The sequence below is a fragment of the Mesoplodon densirostris genome, chromosome 4 (genome assembly GCF_025265405.1).
Source record: "Mesoplodon densirostris isolate mMesDen1 chromosome 4, mMesDen1 primary haplotype, whole genome shotgun sequence".
Classification (NCBI taxonomy): domain Eukaryota; kingdom Metazoa; phylum Chordata; class Mammalia; order Artiodactyla; family Ziphiidae; genus Mesoplodon; species Mesoplodon densirostris.
Genome location: NC_082664.1, coordinates 94,787,841 through 94,814,485, shown reverse-complemented (window position 1 = coordinate 94,814,485; position 26,645 = coordinate 94,787,841). Strand labels below are relative to the sequence as shown.

Sequence of the window (26,645 nt, the reverse complement as noted above, 5' to 3'; positions counted from 1 at the left end):
AATCATATCAAGTATCTTTTCCGACCAGAACACTATGAGATAGATATCAGTTAGAGGAAAAAATCTGTAAAAAATACAAATATATGGAGGCTAAACAATACACTACTTAGTAACCAAGAGATCACTGAAGAAATCAAAGAGGAAATCAAAAATTACCTAGAAACAGGGCTTCCCTGGTGGTGCAGTGGTTGAGAGTCCGCCTGCCGATGCAGGGAACACGGGTTTGTGCCCCGGTCTGGGAAGATCCCACGTGCCGCAGAGTGACTAGGCCCATGAGCCATGGCCAATGAGCCTGTGCGTCCGGAGCCTGTGCTCTGCAACGGGAGAGGCCACGACAGTGAGAGGCCCGCATACTGCAAACCAACAAAAACAACAACAAAAAACAACAACAAAAAAACCCTACAAACAAATGACAATGAAAACACGATGACCCAAAACCTATGGGATGCAGCAAAAGCAGTTCTAAGAGGGGAGTTTATGGCAATACAATCCTACCTCAAGAAACAAGAAACATCTCAAATAAACAACCTAACCTTACACCTAAAGCAATTAGAGACTGAAGAACAAAAAAAGCCTAAAGATAGCAAAAGGAAAGAAATCATAAAGATCAGGTCAGAAATAAATGAAAAAGAAATGAAGAAAACAATAGGAAAGATCAATAAAACTGAAAGCTGGTTCTTTTGAGAAGATAAACAAAATTGATAAACCATTAGCCAGAATCATCAAGAAAAAAAGGGAGAAGACTCAAATCAATAGAATTAGAAATGAAAAAGGAGAATTAACAACTGACACTGCAGAAATACAAAGTATCATGAGAGATTACTACAAGCAACTCTATGCCAATAAAACGGACAACCTGGAAGAAATGGACAAATTCTTAGAAACCCACAATCTTCCGAGACTGAACCAGGAAGAAATAGAAAATATAAACAGACCAATCACAAGCACTGAACTTGAGACTGTGATTAAAAATCTTCCAATAAACAAAAGCCCTGGACCAGATGGCTTCACAGGCTAATTCTATCAAACATTTAGAGAAGAGCTAACACCTATCCTTCTCAAACTCTTCCAAGATACAGCAGAGGGAGGAACACTCCAAAGCTCATTCTATGAGGCCACCATCACCCTGATAACAAAACCAGACAAAGATGTCACAAAGAAAGAAAATTACAGGCCAATATCACTGGCGAACATAGATGCAAAAATCCTCAACAAAATACTAGCACACAGAATCCAACAACACATTAAAAGGATCATACACCATGATCAAGGGGAGTTTATCCCAGGAGGCAATGATTCTTCAATATATGCAAATAAATCAATGTAATATACCATATTAACAAACTGAAAGATAAAAACCATTTGATCATCTCAATAGATGCAGAAAAAGCTTTTGACAAAATTCAACACCCATTGATGATAAAAACCCTCCAGAAAGTAGGCATAGAGGGAACTTACCTCAACATAATAAAGGCCATATATGACAAACCCACAGCCAACGTCATTCTCAATGGTGAAAAACTGAAACCATTTCCACTAAGATCAGGAACAAGACAAGGTTGCCCACTCTCACCACTACTATTCAACATAGTTTTGGAAGCTTTGGCCACAGCAATCAGAGAAGAAAAATAAATAAAAGGAATCCAAATCAGAAAAGAAGAAGTAAAGCTGTCACTGTTTGCAGATGACATGATACTATACATAGAGAATCCTAAAGATGCTACCAGAAAACTACTAGAGCTAATCAATGAATTTGGTAAAGTAGCAGGATACAAAATTAATGCACAGAAATCTCCTGCATTCCTATACACTAACGATGAAAAATCTGAAAGAGAAATTAAGGAAACATGCCTATTTACCATTACAACAAAAGAATAAAATACCTAGGAATAAACCTACATATGTAGACAAAAGACTTGTATGCAGAAAACTATAAGACACTGATGAAAGAAATTAAAGATGACACAAACAGAAGGAGAGATATACCATTTCTTGAACTGGAAGAATCAATATTGTGAAAATGACTATACTACCCAAAGCAATCTACAGATTCAGTGCAATCCCTATCAAAGTACCAATGGCATTTTTCACAGAACTAGAACCAAAAATTTCACAGTTTGTATGGAAACACAAAAGACCCCGAATAGCCAAAGCAATCTTGAGAAAGAAAAACGGAGCTGGAGCAATGAGGCTCCTGGTCTTCAGACTATACTACAAAGCTACAGTAATCAAGACAGCATGGTACTGGCACAAAAACAGAAATATAGATCAATGGAACAGGATAGAAAACCCAGAGATAAACCCATGCACATATGGTTACCTTATCTTTGATAAAGGATGCAGGAATATACAATGGAGAAAAGAGACCCTCTTCAATAAGTGGTGCTGGGAAAACTGGACAGCTTCATGTAAAAGAATGAAATTAGAGGGCCTCCCTGGTGGCGCAGTGGTTGAGAGTCCGCCTGCCGATGCAGGGGACGCGGGTTCGTGCCCCGATCCCGGAGGATCCCACATGCCGCAGAGCGGCTGGGCCCGCGAGCCATGGCCGCGGGGCCTGTGTGTCCGGAGCCTGTGCTCCGCAACGGGAGAGGCCACAGCAGTGAGAGGCCCGCGTACAGCAAAAAAAAAAAAAAAAAAAAAAAAAAAGAATGAAATTAGAACACCCCCTAACACCATACACAAGAATAAACTCAAAATGGATTAAAGACCTAAATGTAAGGCCAGAAACTATCAAACTCTTAGAGGAAAACATAGGCAGAACACTCTTTGACATAAATCACAGCAAGATCCTTCTTGATCCACTTCCTAGAGAAATGGAAATAAAAACAAAAATAAACAAATGGGACCTAATGAAACTTAAAAAGCCTTTGCACAGCAAAGGAAACCATAAACAAGACGAAAAGACAACCCTCAGAATGGGAGAAAATATTTGCAAATGAAGCAACTGAAAAAGGATTAATCTCCAAAATTTACAAGCAGTGCATGCAGCTCAATATCAAAAAAACAAACAACCCAATCCAAAAACGGGCAGAAGACCTAAATAGACATTTCTCCAAAGAAGATATACAGATTGCCAACAAACACATGAAAGAATGCTCAACATCACTAATCATTAGAGAAATGCAAATGAAAACTGCGCTGAGGTATCACCTCACAGCAGTCAGAATGGCCATAATTAAAAAATCTACAAACAATAAATGCTGGAGAGGGTGTGGAGAAAAGGGAACCCTTTTGCACTGTTGGTGGGAATGTAAATTGTCACAGCCACTATGGAGAACAGTATGGAGGTTCCTTAAAAAAAAACTAAAAATAGAAATACCATATGACCCAGCAGTCCCACTACTGGGCATATACCCTGAGAAAACCATAATTCAAAAAGAGTCATGTACCATAATGTTCATTGCAGCTCCATTTACAATAGCCAGGACATGGAAGCAACCTAAGTCTCCACTGACAGATGAATGGATAAAGAAGATGTAGCACATATATACAATGGAATATTAGCCATAAAAAGAAACAAAATTGACTTATCTTTATGAAGTGGATGGACCTAGAATCTGTCATACAGAGTGAAGTAAGTCAGAAAGAGGAAAACAAATACCGTATGCTAACACATATTTATGGAATCTAAAAAAAAAATGGTTCTGAAGAACCTTTGGGCAGGACAGGAATAAAGACACAGATGCAGAGAATGGACTTGAGGACATGGGGAGTGGGAAGGGTAAGCTGGGACGAAGTGAGAGAGTGGCATGGACTTATATATACTACCAAATGTAAAATAGATAGCTGGAAGCAGCCGCATAGCACAGGAAGATCAGCTCGGTGCTTTGTGACCACCTAGAGGGGTGGGATAGGGAGATTGGGAAGGAGACACAAGAGGGATGGGATATGGCGATATATGTGTATGTATAGCTGATTCACTTTGTTATAAATCAGAAACTAACACACCATTGTAAAGCAATTATACTCCAATAAAGATGTTTAAAAAATTGTTCTTCATAGTAGGAATATTTCAGGAATAATTTTTCCCATTGACATTACTCTTAGGATATTTGGGTAGTCAGTGGTTATCTGTAGACTATTTTTAATGGAAAGGTAATACAATTCTATCTTCCAACTTCTTTAATAATCTTTGGAAAAAAGGATGAGCCAAAGTTTCACAGATTTTTTTTTCCCCCAAAGTTTTAAAATGAAACTAGGGAGCTTAAGGACTCATGGCAGCTGGTTATATTGACTTTGTGGAATTGAAATTGAAACTAAAGAAAGGTGAAATAGCCTAGAATTAAAAAGGAATATTCTAATTACAAGAGTATGTTGATAGCAGAATTGGAAAGTGAGCTCCCAATTTGTCGAGGGTGGTCTGCTGTTCCACCTACATCCCTCCTCCAGACTGCAGAATGTATTTCTCCAGCTGCTGGGCGTGCTGCCTACATACAGCCCTCAGCTGTCAGCTCTCTCTGGGAATTGCCCTTGGCTGAGGAGAGCTGTTTTTCTTAAGGTCACACCTCATTGCTGGGGTCAGACCGCATCCCGTGACTGAACAAAGCCAAGGTATAAAGGCCTGGTCCCCTTGATCCAACTCTGAAGGCCCGTTCCAGCTCCAGAGCTTCCCTGGGGTTGGCTGAGCCTTTACGGTGACTGAATCAACAGCCTAACTCCTCCCTCTGCCCAGCTGTTTCCTTCACTCCCCGCAGGTGTTATTCCCAAGAGAACTTGCCAATAAATTTCTTCCACACAGATCTCCCTCTGACTCTGCTGCCCAGGAATGTGACCTAGGCCTAAATTACTCTGTTTTCTCCATGGTCAATCTAACGTATTCCCTCAGCATTAGTATGTGAGAGCAGATGTAATAGTCTTCCTTTAAAATAATTTTCTTCTGATTTCCTTGGGGTTTCTTCATCTATTAGCCATATATTAATGGAATTCTACTAAGAATTTACAGAGAAGACAGAAAGGATCTAGAGACTCATTCAGGAGAAGTGTTTCAGTTTATGGAAATGATTAAAGCATGTAGGTTTTCTGCACAGCTGTCAGTGGGCTTATTTATTGTTCAGGTAAAACTTAGTAAGTGAATTGATCATTCTGTTTTCAAAATAGTAAGGCCAAATTGTGTGTGTATTTCTGCACCCAAATAATGCACAAAAGGCTCTACAAGGACTTGTATAAATTAGGCAAGGCCTCTCTGATATTGATTACTTTTTCTCAGAAAATTTTTAAACGAAATTATCCCTGCTGTAGGACTATAACTTTTATCATTTCTCCTTCTTCTCGCCCTATCCCCCTACAAAATGGGTGTGAGACCTAACCCTCCGTGTGTGGTTCTACCTCAGCATGAGCGTGGTGCAGATAAGAAGGGAGGAAAAGGAGGAAAACATCTGCATTCTTCAAAATAAATAGATTCCAAAGATGTGAGTATTATGCTCATCCTCAGTGTAATGAGACCCTGTTTACCAGTCTGTTGTTAGAGGATTGGGGCCAAACTGTATCTCTTACTGTAGTGTGGCTCTGACAGCAATGGAATTGAAAAGAACCAGGAACTGCTGCTGTCCACTGGACACTTCTGTCAGGGGACCATGACGGCCAGCTGTCTTTGGATCAGCTGGATTGAAACGCTGGGAGTCTGCACTATTGCTGTGCTTGAATCTCTTCAGCTCCTTCGGGGCCATTCTCTTTCTGAATAGGCAATACATAATTATCATGGAAAATAAAGTTAAAAAAAGAACAATAAGTATAGATTTATTAAAAGCATGGCTTTGTAGTCAGGCAGATTCAGGTTGTAGTTCTGATTCTGCCACTCACATGTGAATTTGGAGGAGTTTTCTTTTCTTCTATTTTTACTCCCCAGTTGCCCTTTAAAATACCAATATTTGTAATGCCAAAATTCAAACAGTCCAGAAAAGTATACAGTGAAATGGAGTCTCCCTTACGTCCTGGTTCTCCTTTTCATTTCCTTTCTCTAATGGCTACCACTGAAGAGTTTCTTGTGTGTCTTTCAAGAAATTTTCTATGCATGTAACAACAGACATATATGTAGGTTTATCCTTGCTTCAAAACACAGTTAGAGGGCTTCCCTGGTGGCGCAGTGGTTGAGAGTCCGCCTGCCGATGCAGGGGACACGGGTTCATGCCCTGGTCCGGGAAGATCCCACATACCATGGAGCAGCTGGGCCCGTGAGCCATGGCCGCTGAGCCTGTGCGTCCGGAGCCTGTGCTCCGCAACGGGAGAGGCCACAGCAGTGAGAGGCCTGCGTACCGCAAAAAAAAACCCCACAAAAAAACACAGTTAGAATCTTACAGCACATGTGCAGTGTTGTGCATGTGCTTGTTTTCAACCTAATAATGTAACTTGGAGGATATTTCACATCAGCGCATATAGACTTATCTTATTCTTGTTAGTGGCTGCATTGTATTCCATTGAGTAGATGGGCCATGTTTGGATAGGTGTACCCTGGTATTTCTTATTGATGGGCAGTGATGGTTTCTCATAGATTGCTATTACAAATAATACTGTAATAAACATTCTTGTATATCCATCTTTGAGCACCTGTATGATCAGTTTTTTAAAGTGGAATGTCAAAGTATGTGGACATTTGAATTTTTGACAGATGTTGCAAAATAGGGCAAATGTCTCAATTTCTTTGAACTTCAGTTTTCTATTCTGATTAAAGTTGCTAAAATGGGGGTAGAAACAGTACCTATCTCATAGGGCTGCTGTGAGGATTAAATGAGATAAGATACTATTCAGTGTTGCCAGATGTAGCAAGTTAAAATATAGGATATCCAGTTAAATTTGAAATGCAGATAATGACAATATTTTAGTATAACTATATCCCAAATATTGCATGAAACACACTTAAACTAAAAAAATTATTGGTTGTTTACCTGAAATTAATATATAATTGGGTGTCATTTATTTTTATTTGGCAACCCTATACATTAAGGGATCAGCACACTTCCTGGAATACAGTAAGCACTAAATAAATTGTTCATTGCTATAATTCTTATTAGACATTCAGAGAAATGCCGTCATTCAACAACTGTTTTTAGAAATAATGATTCTATATTCATTAATTCACTTATCATTCATTCAACAAATACTGAATGCCTACTCTAAACTAGGCATTATTCTAGGTCCTGAAGATACAGTGGTGAATAAAACAAAGTCTTCATGAGCAGTTGAATACTTTAGTATGCTATAGATCTGACATGGGCTTGAGATTAAGGAAGAAAGCAAGCTCAGTGTATGTGGATTGTTTGGTTAATTAGGTGAGGTCAATTATACTGACCTTCTTTATTATCTTCTTTCTCTAGTATGCCAATATAACTTCTGTAGCTTTTGAGGAAATCTTCTTTTCAGGAATCTGTGATGCTAATGGGCAATCAGGAGAATTAGATTGTGGAAAGGATGAAAGAAGCCTTGAGGAGACCCATGAATATCTCTTCCTTCTGCCCCTTAAGCTTCAGCAATGGGCTTGGTATCTTGCTCATGGTAAATACTTGATTTCTAGCCCCTGGAGCCAGGGGTTCAGTGACATGGAGAATGGGACATGCTATCCCACTCTCATTTTCTCAAGGAGGTCTTCAGCAAATTGTAGCAGCTCCTAGTATGCTATGCCTTATCAGGAAGAAGCAGGTTCAGACAAATTTATCAACAATTATTAGATACAGCTGCTATCTCTCACCACCTTTTCTCAGAACTCAGATTCTCTGATGTTCTGAGAGTAGATATATAGTTAGTGGGTGTGTTTTTAAAAATTCTTTCCTCAAAATAATTCTGGTCACTATTCTGTGACAATTAACCCCATATGTTTTATGGTACCTTTGGAATTTAAATTTTATGAGTCCTTTTCTTGAATTTTGGCTTATTATGTAGTGATTGGCTTGTGAGCTTATAAGGTAAAAGCTAACTTACTACCCCAACTATTTTTGAAAAATCTGGTTCAAAGAAGCATTAGCTAGATTATGTCCATTTCAAAAGCTGAAGCATTATGTGGTGATACTGATAATTGAAGCATTTTTTAAAATCTTGGAGTTTCTTGATTCAGTGCAATTACATGAATTAACTTGCTTACAGAGTATATACTACAAATCCTTTACTAGAGTGGGAGGGCTTTTCTTGACAACGGTAAAAGCAAAGTTTGAAGGTGCCGAGTCTATGGAGCCAAGTGTCATTTTCACGTCCCACAAGGCCACTCTGTGTTCCCTGCACAGAGCTATGACACAAGTTTGCTTCAAACATGAATCTTGGGAACAGCTGCACCACACATTGAGGGCTGGGGAGTGTGTGTTTTCGTTGTTTCAGGATGATGGCAAAATGAAATTACTATACAAGCTAAAATCTTAGAAGTCTAGAAATATTTTGAAGATGAGCCTTAAAGGAAATTTTCCTATCTGTCCCTCCAGTCTTCTGATATGCCTTTGATGTTATGAAGTCAGTGGTGGTTGTAGTGTGTAGGAAAAGAAAAATGGTGGGATTTAAAATATATTCGATTTAAATTCCTTTGCAGATCTTTGTCAGTTTATACTTGTTAGTAAGTTTGGGTACTTTTGTAGCTATGATCCTTAGTGCTAACTGAAGTGTATCTCTGAGGTCCTAGTTAAATGAAATTATCATTACCTGGTAAGAAAGAATAGGAAATAACATTAAAAAAACTCCTCTGATTGTGTTATACATATTGATTGTTCTACAGATATAGATTCAAATAAGAGGCTTAACCAAGACATCACACACAACATATGGTTTACTGATGTCTCCAGGCCCTTTTTCTTCAAAGCCCTAATTAAATCTGTAGAGTGTTACTTTCTCGTCTCCAAAATAATCTGTTTTGTACTTCTTCCTCTTCGTTCAGTTTCTGGTAGCCTCTTCAAGTCATAACTTTCTGTCACAATCTTTTTTTTTTTTCACAATCTTCTTTGTAAGAGTTATGCTCTCTTCTTGGTAGAATGCTGTGTACAAGTCTGACAAATGTGTCTGTGGGTTGGTTGTGTAGGTTATTGATGAAATAGTTGGATAGCGCTAGGGTCAGGGTCAACATCCAGGGAATACCACTTGCTGTTTTTGTCATATTGATCATTAGTTTTGGATAATATTTCCTTTGAGGAAATTTCTCCCATGTTTGTGTACCTTCACAACAATATTTTCCTTCAAATTCTGAAAAATTTTGTCACAAACATTGTTGCCTTGTGAACTTCTCTATAGCTCATAGCCCACAGAGGTGATATTTTGTCCTGTGGAATTTGTACATGTACATACCAGAAGGTTTTTAAGATTTCAAATACTGTTAGTCATAGACTTTGGAAGTAAAGTGTTTGGAGTGCTCATTTTTAGGGAAGGAATTTCCATTGGAATAGGTGGAAAGGGGTAGGTGACCAAGGATAAGAGTAGGTGTTAGAAGATATCTGGGGTTACAAAGGGGCCTTTTGGGAAGAGGAGTTCCAAGGTATATGTTCTGGTCAGAGGGCAGACAGGTGGCAAGAGAGAAAGAGAGAAAAAGGAGTAGAGTGAGATAAAGTAAGGGAGACTGGGCTCATACATCGTATTACAAATATTTTCTGCTTTCTTGGCCTGTTGGATGACATTAGCAGACTAATGGTCAAATCTTAGTGGGGGTTGGTCAGATGATTTATTCTGAGTGTTTTTCTATTTTTGGAAATATTTAATAGGTTAGAAAGTAGAGGGTAAAATACAGATGGGGTGCGTGTGGGTAGGAGGAGAATGGGCATGAGAATTTGGCATGAGGGAAGGGATTTTTCTCTGCTTTATCACTTCTCTGTATTGTCCCAGTAGGAATCCATATTGACCATATCAGATTCTTCCTTATCAAGGATTCTTTGCATGCCCTGGGATTTTGCAAATTTTTTTCTTAAAGAGATTTTATTCCAGTATTTTTCCAAGTGTAGCAGTTAATTCAACTAATTCCCATGGATATCACCAGACTTTTAAAAACATACTTCCAGTTGCTTTGGTTTTATGGGGGGAAATATTATGACACTAGACAAGTTAGAATTTATTACCCCAAATAGTGGCTATTGTTACTTACCTGTGCAAACTTAACTCTCAAGTGTGCATTTTAAAATGTATAAGAGATCCTGTAGAGTTTCCTTTTACCTTGGGTTGATTTTTCCATTTTGGTGGAAGAGGTAGGACGTGGTCCTTTGTAGAGCTTATAGTATACAGGTAAGAGGAATAGAAGTTTGCAAATGAGACTTAGTATCATCTCAGCTTCTTCTTGAAGCAGATGCACTTTCATTTTATCTAAGATACTGTCCCCTGAGAAACGTGACTAATGCTCCAAAGGAGATACCCCAGGAGAAATAGACCAGCACATAATCTATCCATACCTGTAAAAATAAATAAAATGAGATTTAAAGACTTCCTAGGGTCTTTCATTGTCATTGAACTAGATAAAATGCAGAAAAGTATGGCATTGGAAAAATGATTGAATTCTGGCTAGAGATGAAAATGCTGCAATTGAAAACTTTCCAGAACAACATGTACTTGGATCCGTATTAAAGAGAAATTCTTTGAGTGTTTAAGCCAAATGACCCAGCAGGGTTGATAGTGTGAGGCATATTTTACAGTTGTATAAATATTTAAAACTGTTTTCCAGCTTATAAAAGAAGTAAATTAGGTTGTTTTTTAAAAACTGCACAATGAAATTAACCTGCCCACCTTAACTTGTTGGGGAACCTGGCCTACTCGTCCCAGCCTTCTCTCCTAGAAGGGAATCGCTGAGAAAGAAGTGTGATGAAGGTCTCCAACTTAGAAAACAAAGCTGGTTTACATTTCAGAGAACTTCAGAAGGGATGATTAGCATCACGGATACTGCCACAGGTGGTCTGTTTCCAGATGGCCTGTCTGCCTAACTGTTTCGAGGGGCCTGACCAGCTAGACACAATAGCTTTTTGTCATAAACCCCTTTGAACTTGGTGAAGGGTAGACCTGTGACTCCATTATATACATGAGCCTCGAAGAAAACAGTGCAACATCTTGACTGTGTTCTCAATTCTGAGCTGTTGGTCCTAGCCGTTAGAATGCCGCCAAGCCTGCCCTTTGGCCAGAGTGCTGTGGATGATTTGTAGGTGGTCTTTCTTGTTCAGTTTTCTAAGGCTTCTTTTGTCACCCATTGCTGTTCTTGTCCTTTCCAGAATTTTTGTTCTTTTCCTCTTACTTGCATTTTAGCTATTGCCCCCTTGCTTCTGTCTCCTTCACTTCTTGCCTCCAGTTAAACAGACTTCTGAGACAACAGCAGTGATGTTTCTATATTTATTAATACAAAGGTTGAAAAGAAGGTTAATGACTGAATTTCTTTCTTTCCTTCCCCCTGAGTATTTTTTTTTTAATATCCTGCCCAAGGATATGCCAGTAAGAGTTAATAGCTGCTGTATAAAGCTGGTACCATGGAGTGGTGGAAAGAGCACACAGCCAAGAGTTAGGCATTTTGAGTCTAGCCCCAGGGATAACTAACTCACTGGGTGTCTTTGGGCAAATCACTTGACTTCTCTGGGCCTTAGTTCCCACATCACTCAGGTAAAAGACTTTGTTATGCAAGGTTCTTTGAATTTAGTATTCTAGAAAAAAAGTCTTATCTGCTTCTTCTGTCATATGATGCTCCATTGTGAATACATTCTCTTGATTCTTCTCTGTTCCTGAAAAAAATTAATTTTGTTTTTGTTCTTAGACTGCAGAATGAAAAATGGATGAATGTCAAAGTGGGAGACATCATTAAATTAGAAAATAACCAATTTGTTGCTGTGAGTATTTAGTATTGTTTAAGAAATTTATCTCAGCTTAAAATAGCATATGTACTAAAATATTTACATTTGCAAATTTAATAAATCTGTGCTAATTTAGCATAATTAAGGAGGGAATACCAGGATGTATTATTAAAAAGTCTCAATTATAAAATATTTGAAAGACATATTGATTAATTACTTTCAATAAGCTGATAACTCAGATAAGGCTGAGTGATTATCACCTTGTTATTTCCTTTGGGAAATGAATAGATAAAAAATATTTAAAATCAGGCTGTCAATTGTTTGATGCAAATAAGAGCTTTTAAAATGCTCCAGAGTACTTTAAAAATAGTTTGTTCTCACATAGTTTGAATATAATCCCCCCAATAACGGAATTAATACTGTTGATGGGCAGTATCATAGAAGAAAAGATTCGCTATAGAAAGAGAAAATGGATGTTCTTTCCTGAATAATCACGATTGGAAAATGTTGATTGAATGTTCTTAATAAATGCTATTTATGAGGTTTTACTTTGTATATCAAATGCACTATAATTTATATTCTCAAGCTGCCTGTGTTACAGTTTCCTTAATAAAATTCAGGGGGTCAGTTAAAACTAAAATATATGTGACTAACTATAGTTTGTATTAAATGCAAGGCTATAAAAGCTATCCAGATCAGAGATTAAAAATTATAACTATTGTAGTCTTTATGTCAAATATATATTAGATTACTCATGAAAATTTTTGTGTTTATGCCATTTTATTTATCAAGCTGTGTTCTTCATTAAATTTGAGACATTTTCCCACAGCATAAAACAAATGGTCCCAAGATCTATTTACAAGAACAACTCAGTTAAGACTCTTAAACATTCACTTTCAGAAACAGTCTTCTTTCATTAATGTATCATCTGTGTATACTGATTCTCTGGAACAACCCATGCTAAGGTGACTAGTCAGTGGATAGGCCATTCAAAAAGAGTGCACAGTTTAAATAGAGAAGTGCTTATTTCTCTGACAACCTCAAGTCTCTAGAAAATAGCCGAGAGCCAAAAATAAGCAAAAAGGTGTTGGTGCAGCCAAAACGGAGGTCTCAGAGCCCACCAATGTAACCTGGGTTCCTTAGACCTAGGGCAGTCTGCCAGGTTTTCAAAACCTATTTACTTTTTTTGGACACAATTTAAAGTAGCATGACCAGCTTATTTTCCAGCTCATTAAATACTAGGAGCAGTACACTGAGGGTAGCATCTGTTAGAAGAACATACCCTGTGGGAAAGATTGAGGCTTAGTGTAAAATACAGTGTAAGGATACTGGGTGGGGAATTGGATGAGAACTGAGTCTTTGCTCCATTCCTTCAGTGATAGCACTTTATCTTCTTTGCCTTTCGTTTGTTTCTTCACGTGTCAAATCAAGGTGCAAGAGCACTATATGATCTCAGAGATCCCTTCCAGCCCGTAGTTGCTGTGATTCTCTGTCTGAGCTGAGACTAGACTACAAGATTCTTACAAGCAAAGAGCACATTGATTTGCCTGATCTGTAACATCTAGTGCCATGTGGGATCATAGGGGGCAGTCAGTAAATGTTGGCTGAATGAATTAATGTCAATATTTTCTAAGAAAGAAGACAGAAAAATAAAAAGAAAAGTGGTTATAAATTTCCAAAATTCAGGGTGTTCTGGATCCATGAGGTACTAATATGCCCTAATTAAGAAAAGATCACATATATTCAGGGTTCTTTGCTTAAGAAGAAAGGGCTCCATATAACTCATTTTGGTTCTACTTTCAATTAAGATAATTACAATGAAAAAGTTTTGGTGCTTCTTAGTGGATAATCTTAACTTTTTTTTTTTAATGGGCATATATAGAATTCTAGGATGTGTGCATTCAAAAAAATTTTTTTGGAAATTACTTTATGCCAGGCATGGTGCTAGATATAGTGGAATTAGGAAAAATTAAAGTATCCCAAACACTTAAATATTATTTTGTTTGGAATTATATTTCAGGGGAAATGCTAGGTAATTTCTGCTTAAGGTATTCAGTAAAAATAATGTTTTAAGAGCCCTGTGGATATACTCTAACAGGGGTAAATATTGGGCTGAACTCACTTGTTCACTGATAATATACTATGTTCATTTATCAGATTCTTTGAAATCCCATAAAGGCAGGAGTCAAATTTGTGTCTCAAATCTCTTAACTCCAGGGATCTCATGGACAGCATATCTGTGCTCCAACTTGCCCTCTAGCCTTAATATTCTAATTTGCGCTTCCCTTGGTCTTTGTTTTTAATTTAGTTGTATTTTCTGCGTTATAGAAAATAACACATGCTTGCTTGTTATTGCAAACCTTTCTGTGGAATGAAGCATGGAAGTCAAGTGTAAGTGCAAGCATCACATGGAAGGAAACCAGTTCCATGCATGCATCATTATCATTGATTTAAAATGAATCCCACATTTAGATGAGTTTCCATGAAGTCAGTGATTCACGTGTCCCAGCACTGTCCAATAGAAATTTCTGCAATGAAGAAAATGTTCTATATTTGTGCGTCCAAATATAGAACAGCCAGTAGCACCTTGTGGATACTGAGCACTGGAAATGTGGCTAGAACAACTGAATGTTAAATTCTATTTAATTTTAATTAATTTAGATTTAAATAGCCACGTGTGACTTGTGGCTACCTTACTGGACAGTGCAGATGTAGCCTTTTTATTGTGGCTACATGATGGGGTAGAAATGCTTACTCCCTACTCTTTCCTAGTTCGTCCTTCTTGTTTTCACTTGGAGGGGCAGCCCCAAAATAACACTAAGCGTCTTGCACCCCCTTGCTTGTTCCCCTCTCCCAGGAGTGACTTCTCCGATTTTTGAGTGCTGGGGCAGTGAGTGGTGTGCATGACCTGGCACCTCCTTCCTTCCCTTTCTCTTTGGGCTCTGTCTGTGTACAGAGAGTACATTCTGCCCTGTTCGTTCGAAGTACCAATTTTACAGGAGTAAATCCCCATGGTGGGGGTAGCAGGAGGGTCCAGGTAGTTTCGAGCTTCCAAAGAGCTTCAACTATGACTAGATGAGTCTAACAGGGGTGAAGTGTTAGCAAGCCCACTGGGCCCACAGACCTAAAGCCTGGTCTCCAATAGCTTGATCAGTGACAAAGATGATACTTTTATCTCCATTGATCTCTGTCTGACTCATACAATTATAGCTTGTTGGTTTAATCTTTGGATAAGTGAGGAAGGGATTCCTTCAAACGCCAAAACACCACAGTGCCTCTTGATGAGGTCACTTTGTTCAAAGTTTATCCATGTGCAGCTGCGCGGCACCTATGAAACTGTTTTCGAGGACAAATAAATGTTTCTGTGGGTGAACTGCTGTAATCACTTAGGAGTGCTAATATAACTTCCTATTCCCTGGCATCAGTTGGCAGGGGCTGTCAGAGAGCTTACATTTGGGGAGCAACAATCACAGGTCTCTAAAAGAGACTCACTTCGGAGTTACTGCACAGAGGTACATCTTGGGAAACCAGATCATGAAGATCATGATAATAATAGCTCGCCTTTATTGACTATGTGCCACATGACAGACAATATTACAAGCTCTTTATATAACTTAACTCATTTAATCCTCACATTATCCCAATGGCGGCAGGTTAGGTACTATTACTGTTTCCATTTTACAGATGAGAAAATGGAGGCACAGTGCCATCAGATAGCTTGTCAGTAGGAGAGCCAGGAGTTTTAACCCCTCCCTTTACCGTACGCTGCTCCTGCCTCCACTGGAAAAGTTGGTCCTGATTACCTTGCGACTGGGCTTCCAGAGTCAGGGCCTCTAGGCTTGGATGATGGAGGTGAAGTGGCCAGAGAATGTTGCACCCAATTCTGACGCATAACCTCTAGCTGTCCAAACTTAGAACTTCTAACTGGATTTATGTCATCATATCAGTACATTTTAAGGAAGGAAAAAGGAGCTTGCCTGAGATGACCAGTTAGCTGGCATGTTCAGAAGTTACTCACCTTTGTTTTCCCAGTAAGGAAAACTGCCCCTTACCTTTTTTAAAAAAACTCTAAAACACTTTTGAGCTGAATTTCCAGAGCTCCTATTTTTACTTCGGGACCAAGAAAAAAAAAAAAAACAACATAGAGCATAATTCAGTTATCACAATGAGATTGACTTGCATTAGAAGAATTAAGTAAACTGTGTGAGAAAAACACACTGCAGAGTTCTTGATACTGCCAGAGCCTGGACCCTGGGAGCCAGGCCTACCTTCCTCCTTTACTTGACAGCAGTGCTCTTGTCTTGTTTGGCTTTTCTCATCTGGTGGTAGAAATAAACCTCTTACTGGACATGAGCATATTTGAACATCACATGAATTTAATTGTTTAGCTTATTTGAAAAACAGTCCACCCTCCATCCCCTCCACAGAAAGGCCTTCATGTTTTAGGTGTTTACAACAGTAAATTTTTGCTTTAAAACAAAGACATTCTTCTGTTACAGAACTGAAAATTTCACCGTAAGAAATGAAAGGGCTAGTTTAACCTAAACTCCAGTGCTGACCATGGGCAGGCTTTGGCTTTCTCTTGACCCATCATCAGGGCATTTTCTCCAGTCTTTTTCAGCACTGTTTTTGGACATCCTTCAGGGAGGCCATTTTGTGGTTGAATTGCCTTTTTTAGTTATTTTAAGTTTTATAGCTTCAAATCAGAGTTAGTTGTTTTACTCTAATTGCTGAAATAAATCTTCCTTTTTAAAAGATATGTGAGACATTCAACATTCATTTGCTGGATCTGAAATTTAAATTTTAAATGAAAACGTTAACTATAATCTTAGCCATTTTTATGACTTCATTCTGACTTGTGTCCACATCAACATATTTTTCCATAAGTATACTCATACTGCATGAGCCATTTTGTATTCTTATTTTTGCACTGTAAAAGAATAAAAGAAAAGATAATTTTGTAGATAATAAAGAAAATAAAGAAGAATTCCACATGTGAGAATGGCTTAAAAAAATGAAGGGAGATCCAAATATGGTGTTCCAATTAATTCTGCAAATTTATCTTTCTATCACATCATGAATCGAATCCCAATATTCTTTTACCATTGTAGTTTTGGTTTTTGAACACCAACAAAGTGAAATGCTGTCTGTTTTTCATAGTTGTATTCCAGTGATTTTGTAGCCAACCAGTGGAAAGAGCATACATTTTGGGATCAGAGTTCTGAGTTCTAGCTTTGCCCTTAACCTCCATGTGGCCATGAGTATGGCCTTATATTGCTTGGAGTCTTGGGATCCTCTATTAGATGTGATAAAACTTTCACCATGACTTTGTAAAGGGTATGGGCATTACATGGGTTAATTTAGCTCATCTAGTGCTTGTGAGGCCAGAAATTGCCTTCCCAGGTTTCTTATACACACAATGGGAACAATATTATCCCCTAATGGGGTTGTTGAGAGAATAAAGTGATGCAATTATGTGAGAGTGTTTTGTAAACCCTTAAAGAATTCTACAGCTTTCAGGTGTTATAATCACTTGAAGTTTTGCTTCATTTGTTCTTTAATTCAACAAACATTAATCATGCCTAGTAAATCTAGGAGTCCAGTGTCATTGGTGCCTAGAACTCAAAGATGTTCAAGGTTTTCAAGGTTCCTCTGGCTGGTATATTTGTTTCAGTTTTCCATGAAGCCCCTGCTTGGGCTTTTTGTTACCTGTGGAAGGTGGGAGAAGAAATATTGTGTTGAAAAACATTCCTTAATTTTTGGGAGACATAGCTGAGCCTTTCCTGGAAGGACGTGGGGAAAAGGCACCAATAATTGACAGCAGAAAGTACAAATGGGGGTCTAAGGAAGATGGGTATGGTTGGAATTAACTGCTGCCTGGTCCCCCCGTGAGTTCCAATAATCACACCTTCCCTTCCCTGTGCTGCATTCCTGCTAACGCCTCTGCCCGCGGAGACCTGCCCTCCATTCCACCCAGAATATTCCATTAGGCCCTTCCTCAACTACCAACCCGACGTACTCCCTTTCTCGTTTGCATTCCTTCCACAGCACTTTGTTAATAAGGCACTTAGAACCCTTGTCATATTCTGCCTTTACTAAACTATAAAATCCTTGAAGGTAAGAAGTTTTTATATAATTAGTACTCCTGGCAGTAAATGCCTTAGATTGCCTAGATTCACATCCTGGTGCCCTACTTACTATATGGCCGCAAACAAGTTACTGAACCTCTCTGAGTCTCACTTTGCTTATCTGTAAAGTGGAGATAACAAGACCTACGTTTAGGATTTCTTTGAGTTAAATAAAATATTGCATGTAAGGCTATTGGCATAGTGCCAGACACATAGTAAGTCCTCACCAAATTTTGGCTACTGGTATTGTAAACACCTATAGCTCAAACACCAGTTTCTGGATCGACTAGGAATTGGGTCCCTGAGAGATACCAAAGGGATCAGTTTAAGGAGGACTGACCTGAGGCTCACAGAGTCATGGGGTTTGTTGGGCCCTAAGACCACCCATGTGTTGCTCCACTCCCTTCCCAGAACCTCTGACCAAAGGGCTACCCAGGACTAACAGGGCTGTTACTACAGCTCTCTTGCCCTTCCTTTCCAGAATGACTACTGGGTGCACGTGGAAATAGGACGGCATGATGATGAGTGAGCTGGTCACTTATTCCACTGGATGCCACGATGGTCCTGCCCCTTCACACTTCCTCCTCAACTAATGAATTTAAAAAAACTTGAAGGGAGAAGTTAGCAAAAGGAAAGACCAAGGCTCAGCAGTAGGGCAGGGAGAACAGAGGAAGAATGAGGGGAGGCAGGACAGAGATCAGGGAGTGGGAAAACAGGAGGAAGGTTCAGAGGACATAGAGAAAGGTGACAATGGAGGTGACAGGAGGAGGCGGGGAAGGTAGAAGACAGGAAGGTAGAAGTCCCAGGTTCCCAGGGGGTAGAGAGAACAGGAAGAGTTAGCCCAGAACCCATGGGGTTTACAGTTCTCAGTTTATGCCTCTAGGAAGTTGAGTCACTGCTTAGGAAAGAATCTGGTCAGAAGGTGGCAGTGGTGACTCAGTCACATGTTCTGAGCCAACTGTGGCCAACAATTCCTCCCTTTGTTTATCAAAAGTATGTCTTAAGGCAGCTGAGCTCAAAATTAAACTGTAACAAGAAAAAAGTAACGGTTCTTACTAGGCAGAGTTTTGAAGAAAAGCAACTCTAGGTACAAATGGGTATCTTTCTCTAAACTTCACAACTATTTCAATCACAGATGATAGAATTAGGGAATTGTGGATTTTTTTTGAAATGATCCTGTTAAACTTGGGGAGGAGAACCATAGGCCAAAGAGCATGAAGCTCTACTGCTATTGTGCTTTGTGCCTTTATTCACTGAAATTTAAATGTGAGAAGTAAAATCAAGGTAAATTTTCATAACATTTTTTCACTTTAAATGCAAGATGGGTAATTTTTGGCTCAAGAGTGGCATACATTCTTCACATGTTCTCTTCAGAGCGGGTTTGCTCAGGTCACGTTGTGAGAAGTCAGAAAATAAATAACTTCTGCCTTGACAGGCGTCTCTGGCTTTTTCATCCAGAGTTGAGGCGGAGCCTTGATAGTGCAAACCCATTTATTCAGTTAGGGGTTGTCACTGAGTTGTTTTTTAGTTCTGTTTTATTACAACTTAGACAAAACTATACCCCCTCCCCTCCACATGCACCTACACCACACCTATTTTTGAGTTGAAAATTTAAAAGCTTGAGACAATGAAATGAGTGGATTGATTCTAAATTTAACCTCCAAGGTTTGAGAATGGGACAATTCAAATATTTAAAAAGCAAAGGTAAGAAACGTTTACAGTTTTGGGATGCCAGTTGTACATTTAGACAGAGCTAAAAAATTGTTAGGCTAATATGTCAAAATAAATTGCTAGGATTTTAGTCAGTTCTTTTTAGACATGTAAAACCTTCAGAATTTCATAAAAACCCTCATTTAAAAATCTATTTTGAAATTTCAAATACACAATTTCCCAATGTAGAAAGCTACCAGAATTCTAAAACTGAATTGTGATGGGTCATTCCCAAAACACAAATGGATGGCCAAATAGAATAATTTATCTCTGTGAAAGACCAGCTTCCCACCTCTGAATGTTTTCTGTTTACCATGTTTTCTATACTATCCTGCCCTCTTGCTTATAGCCCCTGCTTTTCTTCTCTTTCCCTTTTCTTACATGCCAACATCTTTTTCTTTTCTCTTGTTTATGTTTTAATCTTGTTTTTCCTTTAATCCTTTTCTCTTTTAAAAATTTCCTTGCCTCTCTTATTTTTTCTATTGTTTTCAGTTTCCTCCATCCTACTTTACTTTTGTCTTTCCCCATCTTCTTTTCCTGCCTCCGCTCTTAACTGATAACCACGGAATTAAAGTATGTGCATATAAGTATTTCCAGTTATCTTATTTATTGGGGAAAGTTTTGTATTTCCCATTAGTAATTATCAAAGAAAGAAAATAGAATTTTATATATTTCTATGAGATATATACATTTTATATAGAAATATATAAAAATGTAAACATTTCTATTAAAAAAATAAAGTGGCTATTAATTTATATGCTATCTCTCCCCTTGCTTATGTTCTGATGGTCAAGGGCGTGCAAACCAGGAACAAGGAAGTAGAGGGTGGGTTTGATTCAGGGCATGTGGTAGAGAGGTGGAACAGAACTTCACCTCTCACTTTTTTTCTAAGGCTCTGATGGCTCATTAGTAGTGGAGGGATGATACAATGTAGAAGGCTTTCAATCAGTCTTCCCTTTTCAAGTATTCTTTATCCTGGTTTTTCAAAATAGGCTGATCTGCTTCTCCTATCAAGTAGTGAGCCACATGGCCTCTGTTATATTGAAACTGCTGAGCTTGATGGGTAAGTTATTAAGGTCAAAATAATTATTTAGATTGGTTTTCAATTTATTTAAGAGTAATAGCTTTAGACAGCCGCATAGCACAGGGAGATCAGTTTGGTCCTTTGTGACCACCTAGAGGGGTGGGATAGGGAGGGTGGGAGGGAGGGATATGCAAGAGGGAAGAGATATAGGGATATATGTATATGTATAACTGATTCACTTTGTTATAAAGCAGAAACTAACACACCATTGTAAAGCAGTTATACTCCAATAAAGATGTTTTTTAAAAAAAAGAGTAATAGCTTTAGAGACAGGACCTAACTTAAACCTTATTCTTAGATGTGGTATATGTATACAATGGAATATTACTCAGCCGTAAAAAAGAATGAAATAATGCCATTTGTAGCAACATGGATGGACCTAGAGATTATCATACTAAGTGAAGTAAGTCAGACAGAGAAAGACAAGTACCATAAGATATCGCTTATATGTGGAATCTAAAAAAAAAATGATACAAAGGAACTTATTTCAAAGCATAGACTCACAGACATAGAAAACAAATTTATGGTTACCAAAGGGAAGGGGGGCGGGATAAATTAGGGATTTGAGATTAACGGATACACACTACTATATATAAAATAGATAAACAACAACAAGGACCTACTTTATAACACAGGGAACTATATTCAATATCTTGTAATAACCTATAATGGAAAAGAATCTGAAAAAGAATATATATATATATATATAACTGAAGAACTTTTCTGTATACCCGAAATATTGTAAATCAACTCTACTTCAATAAAAAAAAATTCTAAAACGGCCCTAATGCTTCATTTTATTTTCTTGGAAGAAATAAGACTCTAAATTGCAAAGTCCATTTGCTAATTACTTTGCAGATCTTGTGAAACCTGTTTTTCTCTTGAATTTATTTCTTTCAGAAACAGCGAGCTAAACATATATACGTAAATAGCTTTACACAGGGACTTTTCACTGAGATTCCCTGGAAGGGTTTTCTGTTTGTTTGTTTGTTTGTTTGTTTTTAATTTCAAGTGATTGTCTAAGGAAAATGAGAGGAGTGACAATCAAGATCCGTTGAAGAAAGAGGACTGATGTTACTTTAGAAGGCAACTTTTGGAACTGGGTCAAATGAAGATGTAGAGAGATAAGAGAGAAATGGAATAGGATGCAGTTTTGACATTGATGCTAATTTGGAATTTAGTTATAGACTGTATAGTAATTCTGTTTCAGTGGATTCAGTTTGTCTGACATCAAAATATTTATTGAATGCTTACATTTTAAAGATACTGTATGTGTGCTTTAGATGAATTTCATCATTTAATCCTAACTTAGGTACTATATAAGCCCTGTTGTACAGGTGAGAAAATGAAGGCTTAGAGAGATGAAAGAATTTGTCCCAAACTTCTAGAGAGTGAAGCCAGGACTCAAACCTGGCAGCTGACAAAAGAGCCCATGGTTTTAACCACTGCCTTCTAAATAAATGCTGTATTGAGCTATCCAAATAGAGTTCAGTCTGTGTGATCTTACCTTTGGTCTGGGCAGAAGCTAAAATAGTGCTAAGAGGGAAATTTATAGCAATACATGTATACACTTGAAAAGAGAAAAAGCCTCCAATCAATGATATAATCTTCCATCTCATGAACCTAGAAAATAACAAAATAAACTCAAATCAAGCAGAAGGGAGGAGATAAAGAGTGGAAACCAATGTATTTGAAAATAGAAAAACAATAGAGAAAAGTCAATGAAACAAAGAGCTAGTTCTTTGAAAACATTAATAAAATAAACAAACTTTTAAGAAGACAGGGAAAGAAAAAAAGAGAGAAGACCCAAGTTAACAATATCATGAATGAACCAGGGGATATTATGACAGATCCTGAAGTCATCAAAAGGGTATGGAAATACTACAAACCACTCTATACACATTAATTTAACAAAGTAGATAAAATGGACCACTTCATTGGAAAACAAACTATCAGAACCCATCCAATATGAAATGGATAATTTGAATAGCCCTGTAACTATTAAGGAAACTGAATTCAAATGTAAAATATAAAACTATAAAATCTTTAGAGAAAAACAGTAGAAAATCTTCAAGATTTAGGGCTAGTCAAAGAGTTCTTAGATTTGATCCCAAAAACATAATACATAAAAGGAAAATTTGACAAACTGGAATTCATCAAATTAAAAATTTTTTCTGTGTAAAAGACCCTGTTAAGAGGGTGAAAAAATAAGCTACAGACTAGGAGAAAATATTTGCAACCTATCTACCTGACAAAGAACTTGTATCTTGAATATATTAAAAATCCTCAAAACCCCACAGTAAAAAAACTAAACAATCCAGTTAGAAAATTGGCAAATGACATGAAGGGACATTTCACTAAAGATGACATACAGATGGCAAATAAGCACACAAAAAGATGTTCAACAACATTAGCCATTAAGGATATTAAAATTAAAACCACAATGACATATCACTTCCCACCTATCAGAATAGCTAAAAGAAAAAATAGAACTCTAAATGCTGGCAAGGATGTTGGGAAACAGGGTCACTCACACATTGCTGATGGGAATGTAAAATGCTACAATCACTCTGGAAAACAGTTTGGCAGTTTCTTAAAAAACTAAGCATGTAACTACCATATCACCCAGCAGTTTCATTCCCAGGCATTTATCCCAGAGGAATGACATATGTTTACATAAAAACTTATATACAAATGTTTGGGGAAGCTTTATTTGTAATATCCAAACACTAGAAACAACTTATATGTCCTTCAACAGGTGAGTGGTTGAACAAACTGTGGTATATCCATATCATGCAATATTACTGAGCAGTAAAAAGGAATGAACTATTGATACATGCGACAACCTGGATGAATCTTCACAGAATCATTTTGAGTGGACAAAAGCCAATCCCAAAGGGTCACATACTGTATTATTTCATTTATATAACATCACTATAAAATTAGAGTAGTGGACAACAGATTAGGGATTGCTGGGAGTTAAAGATGGGTTTCAGGAGGCAGGGAAGTGAGTGTGTCCATAAAGGGAGACTGAAGGAACCCTCGTGGTGATTGAAATGTTCTGGATCTTGACTGTCAATGTCAGTATCCTGCTCATGATATTGTGATACAGTTTTGCGAGATGGTACCAGAGAGGAAATTGAGTAAAGGGTACAAAAGATCTTTCTGTATTGTTCCTTATGCTGAAAATCATTTTGAAGTTTATCAAGATATTGAGGCAGATTAAGGAAGCGTATGGCATGACACTGAAGGTAGTAATCAGGAGTTTTGGAAAAGAAATTTTTTTTATCAGTAAAGGTCTATGTGTGATTATTCTTCCCCTTTAGCTTCTACATCTGCAGGTGGAAGTGAGCTGGTAGAGAGAATCCTGAGGAAGTAACTTAACATGATGATGAACTTTGATGAGTGACGGGATTTATGGTCATGGAACGAGGGCTGTCTGGTCCAGCTGGTGTGACTGACTGTTTCAGTTATTTGAAAAGTTGTTTAAATGACCAAACTCATTTCGGTCCTTTAGCCTCAACACCACTGTCTCACTCTTTTCCATCAAGCTCAGCTCAATATCTGCCTCAATTATGAAGTTATTCTTGACTATTTCAATCCCTACTCATCTCTGCCTCCTACGAATTGATAGATTTAGAGCAATAAGATTACTTTTAAACAAAAACATTTCAATTATACATTCAACTTAATGTTTCATGCAGAAAGCTATTTCACCAATGGGCATTCCTTGGGTTGGGTATATATTGTCGTAACATCATTGTGAAGCTCACTCATGGGAAGTTTAGATTAAATGCAGTCTCAGGTACCTGCTTAGTTCTCTAAATTCAATTATTTCATGTACTTCTAAAAGGCGATATTTGCTTTTTTACCTACCACTTGTTTCCTGCAAGAGGACAATAACCTTTAGTGGCTGCATTGAGGTTCATGAGTGACTATGATATATATTCAATCAATATTTGTTGACTAAATTAGCCCACTACTAAAATCCCATAAAGGTAGAACTCTGACAGATGATCTTAAGTTACAGTAGAAGAGAATTAGGTTGAACTCAGTGAGGAAACTGGCATTGCAAACTCTTTAACACAAGACTTTAGTGATGGCCATAGAATCTTCACTGCTGGTCATTTCACAAATACCAGGGCCTCCCTGGTGGCGCAGTGGTTGAGAGTCCGCCTGCCGATGCAGGGGATACGGGTTCGTGCCCCGGTCTGGGAGGATCCCATATGCCGCGGAGCGGCTGGGCCCGTGAGCCATGGCCGCTGGGCCTGTGCATCCGGAGCCTGTGCTCCGCAACAGGAGAGGCCACAACAGTGAGAGGCCCGCATACCGCAAAAAGAAAAAAAAAAAAAAAACAAATACCAGAGAGCCATCTGTCCAGTGTATATGTGGTCTTGCCTGGAAGACAATGACCAGCTAGCTCACTGTGATCTACTTAGTTCTTGTCTAGTTGTATGATTCTAGACTTATGGGATTCTTGGCTTGATTCTCCAAGAAAAAGAAAGCTGTATTCCTTTTCCCATTTGAATTTCAGCTACTGTGAAATTAGCCATGACCATCTCTTACAAGTAAAACTCCTACATAGATAGCAGACTCTGGAGTGATACTGGCCTCCTTTATTTGGCAACTGTGTTCCCATTCCTAATGTGTTTTGTAACTCATGCATGATGTCTAAGTAGGTTTGAATGAAAGCATATTTATTACATCCTCTGTTTTTTCAAATAGCAAAACAGATTACTCTGTTGTTACACAGATGTGCCGTGGGTGGAATGCCAGCTCTTAGGAGCCTGCAAAGCCCTGTCCATTTTCCAGAGGTAGTGTGGGAGGTGTGAATGACATTCAGGGGGAGTTTCTTGAATCTCTTGTGTTGGATTTTGCATGTGCTGAGATTGCTGAAGTGTCTCTGATGACTTTGTGTAAGATGCTGTTGGGCTGTTCCATTTAAAAGTTCATGCCGTGTCAATTAATTTCACAGGGAAACGAACCTTAAAGTGCGCCGTGCGCTATCAGTTACCTCAGAACTTGGAGCAGATGTTAGCAGACTTGCAAAGTTTGATGGTAAGTGTTTAAAACTGACAAACAAAAATCTCAAAAAGCTTTTGTAACAAAGCAATGTAACAAACTAATTATATGAAATTCAATTTATGTTTCTTTTTATTTGGTGGAAAGACATAAAATTCTCCAGGCATCAAAGCCTGTAATCTCTTTTCACACTAAAGAGTAAAAGTGTTTTACTCTTTTACTCTCCAAGGGGAGAATGGCTTTATCAGTTCATCGTTCCTTTCATCCATGTTTCCTCTTCTCTAGATCTCGTTCTCTCTAGTCCCACAATACCCTTCACTTGCCTGACCTAGGTCTCCTTGGAGCCTTATGCAGACATGCTGAGGATGAATACAGGCCACACTCATATTTCTAGCTTTAACCAGCCATCCATTCTCTGGCTCCATAACAAAGGCCAAACACTAGACTGCAGACTTCACGAAAACAGTAATCCTGCCTCATATACTTCTGTGTCTTTCAGAGTGCCTGGTATAATGTCTTAAAGATAGCAGGTGTTCTAGAAGAATATTCTGATTTATTAATCAGTTGGTCAGCTGTTGCACTTTATTTTAGACCATGGTTTTGCTATCACCATCTTCACATCATTCAACCCAGTCCCCTGCTCCTCAGCATGGTCTCTCTTGCCTTTTCTACTCCAGCTGTGTCTTGTTCTTTTCTATTAAAGCTGTTGCAGAGAAACAAAATCCTTCGAGTCAAAGCAGAGAGCCATTAATGGTAGGATTCTAGGCACCCTGACAGACGGTGGGAGAATCTTTGGTTCTTTCTGGCACCCCTCAGTGGTTTCTTGCTTTACACACTTATAGGTCTGGCCTTGAATATCAGTATTTCCATATAGATTGGTTTTATTTATTAACAAATATTTATGAGTTTGAGACTATCTTTCAAAATGTTTTCTTTGGAGTCCACTAAAGGAAAATGTGGACAAGGGTCTTAGCATGATCCCAT

General features: G+C 38.2%; 1 protein-coding gene across 6 annotated transcripts in view; it reads left to right on the top strand.

Moving 5' to 3' along the window:
- ATP8B4 (ATPase phospholipid transporting 8B4 (putative)) overlaps positions 1-26,645 on the top strand; it is a 267,404-nt gene that overhangs the window by 116,374 nt on the left and 124,385 nt on the right. For 5 of the 6 annotated variants that reach the window (XM_060096819.1, XM_060096817.1, XM_060096815.1 and 2 more), the window contains 3 exons: positions 11,681-11,753; positions 20,548-20,618; positions 25,615-25,697. In XM_060096819.1, coding sequence (XP_059952802.1) covers positions 11,681-11,753; positions 20,548-20,618; positions 25,615-25,697 — 227 coding nt within the window. Of the gene's footprint in view, positions 1-4,959; positions 5,409-11,680; positions 11,754-20,547; positions 20,619-25,614; positions 25,698-26,645 lie in introns of those variants that run through there. The other variant, XM_060096820.1, reaches the window with a different exon arrangement.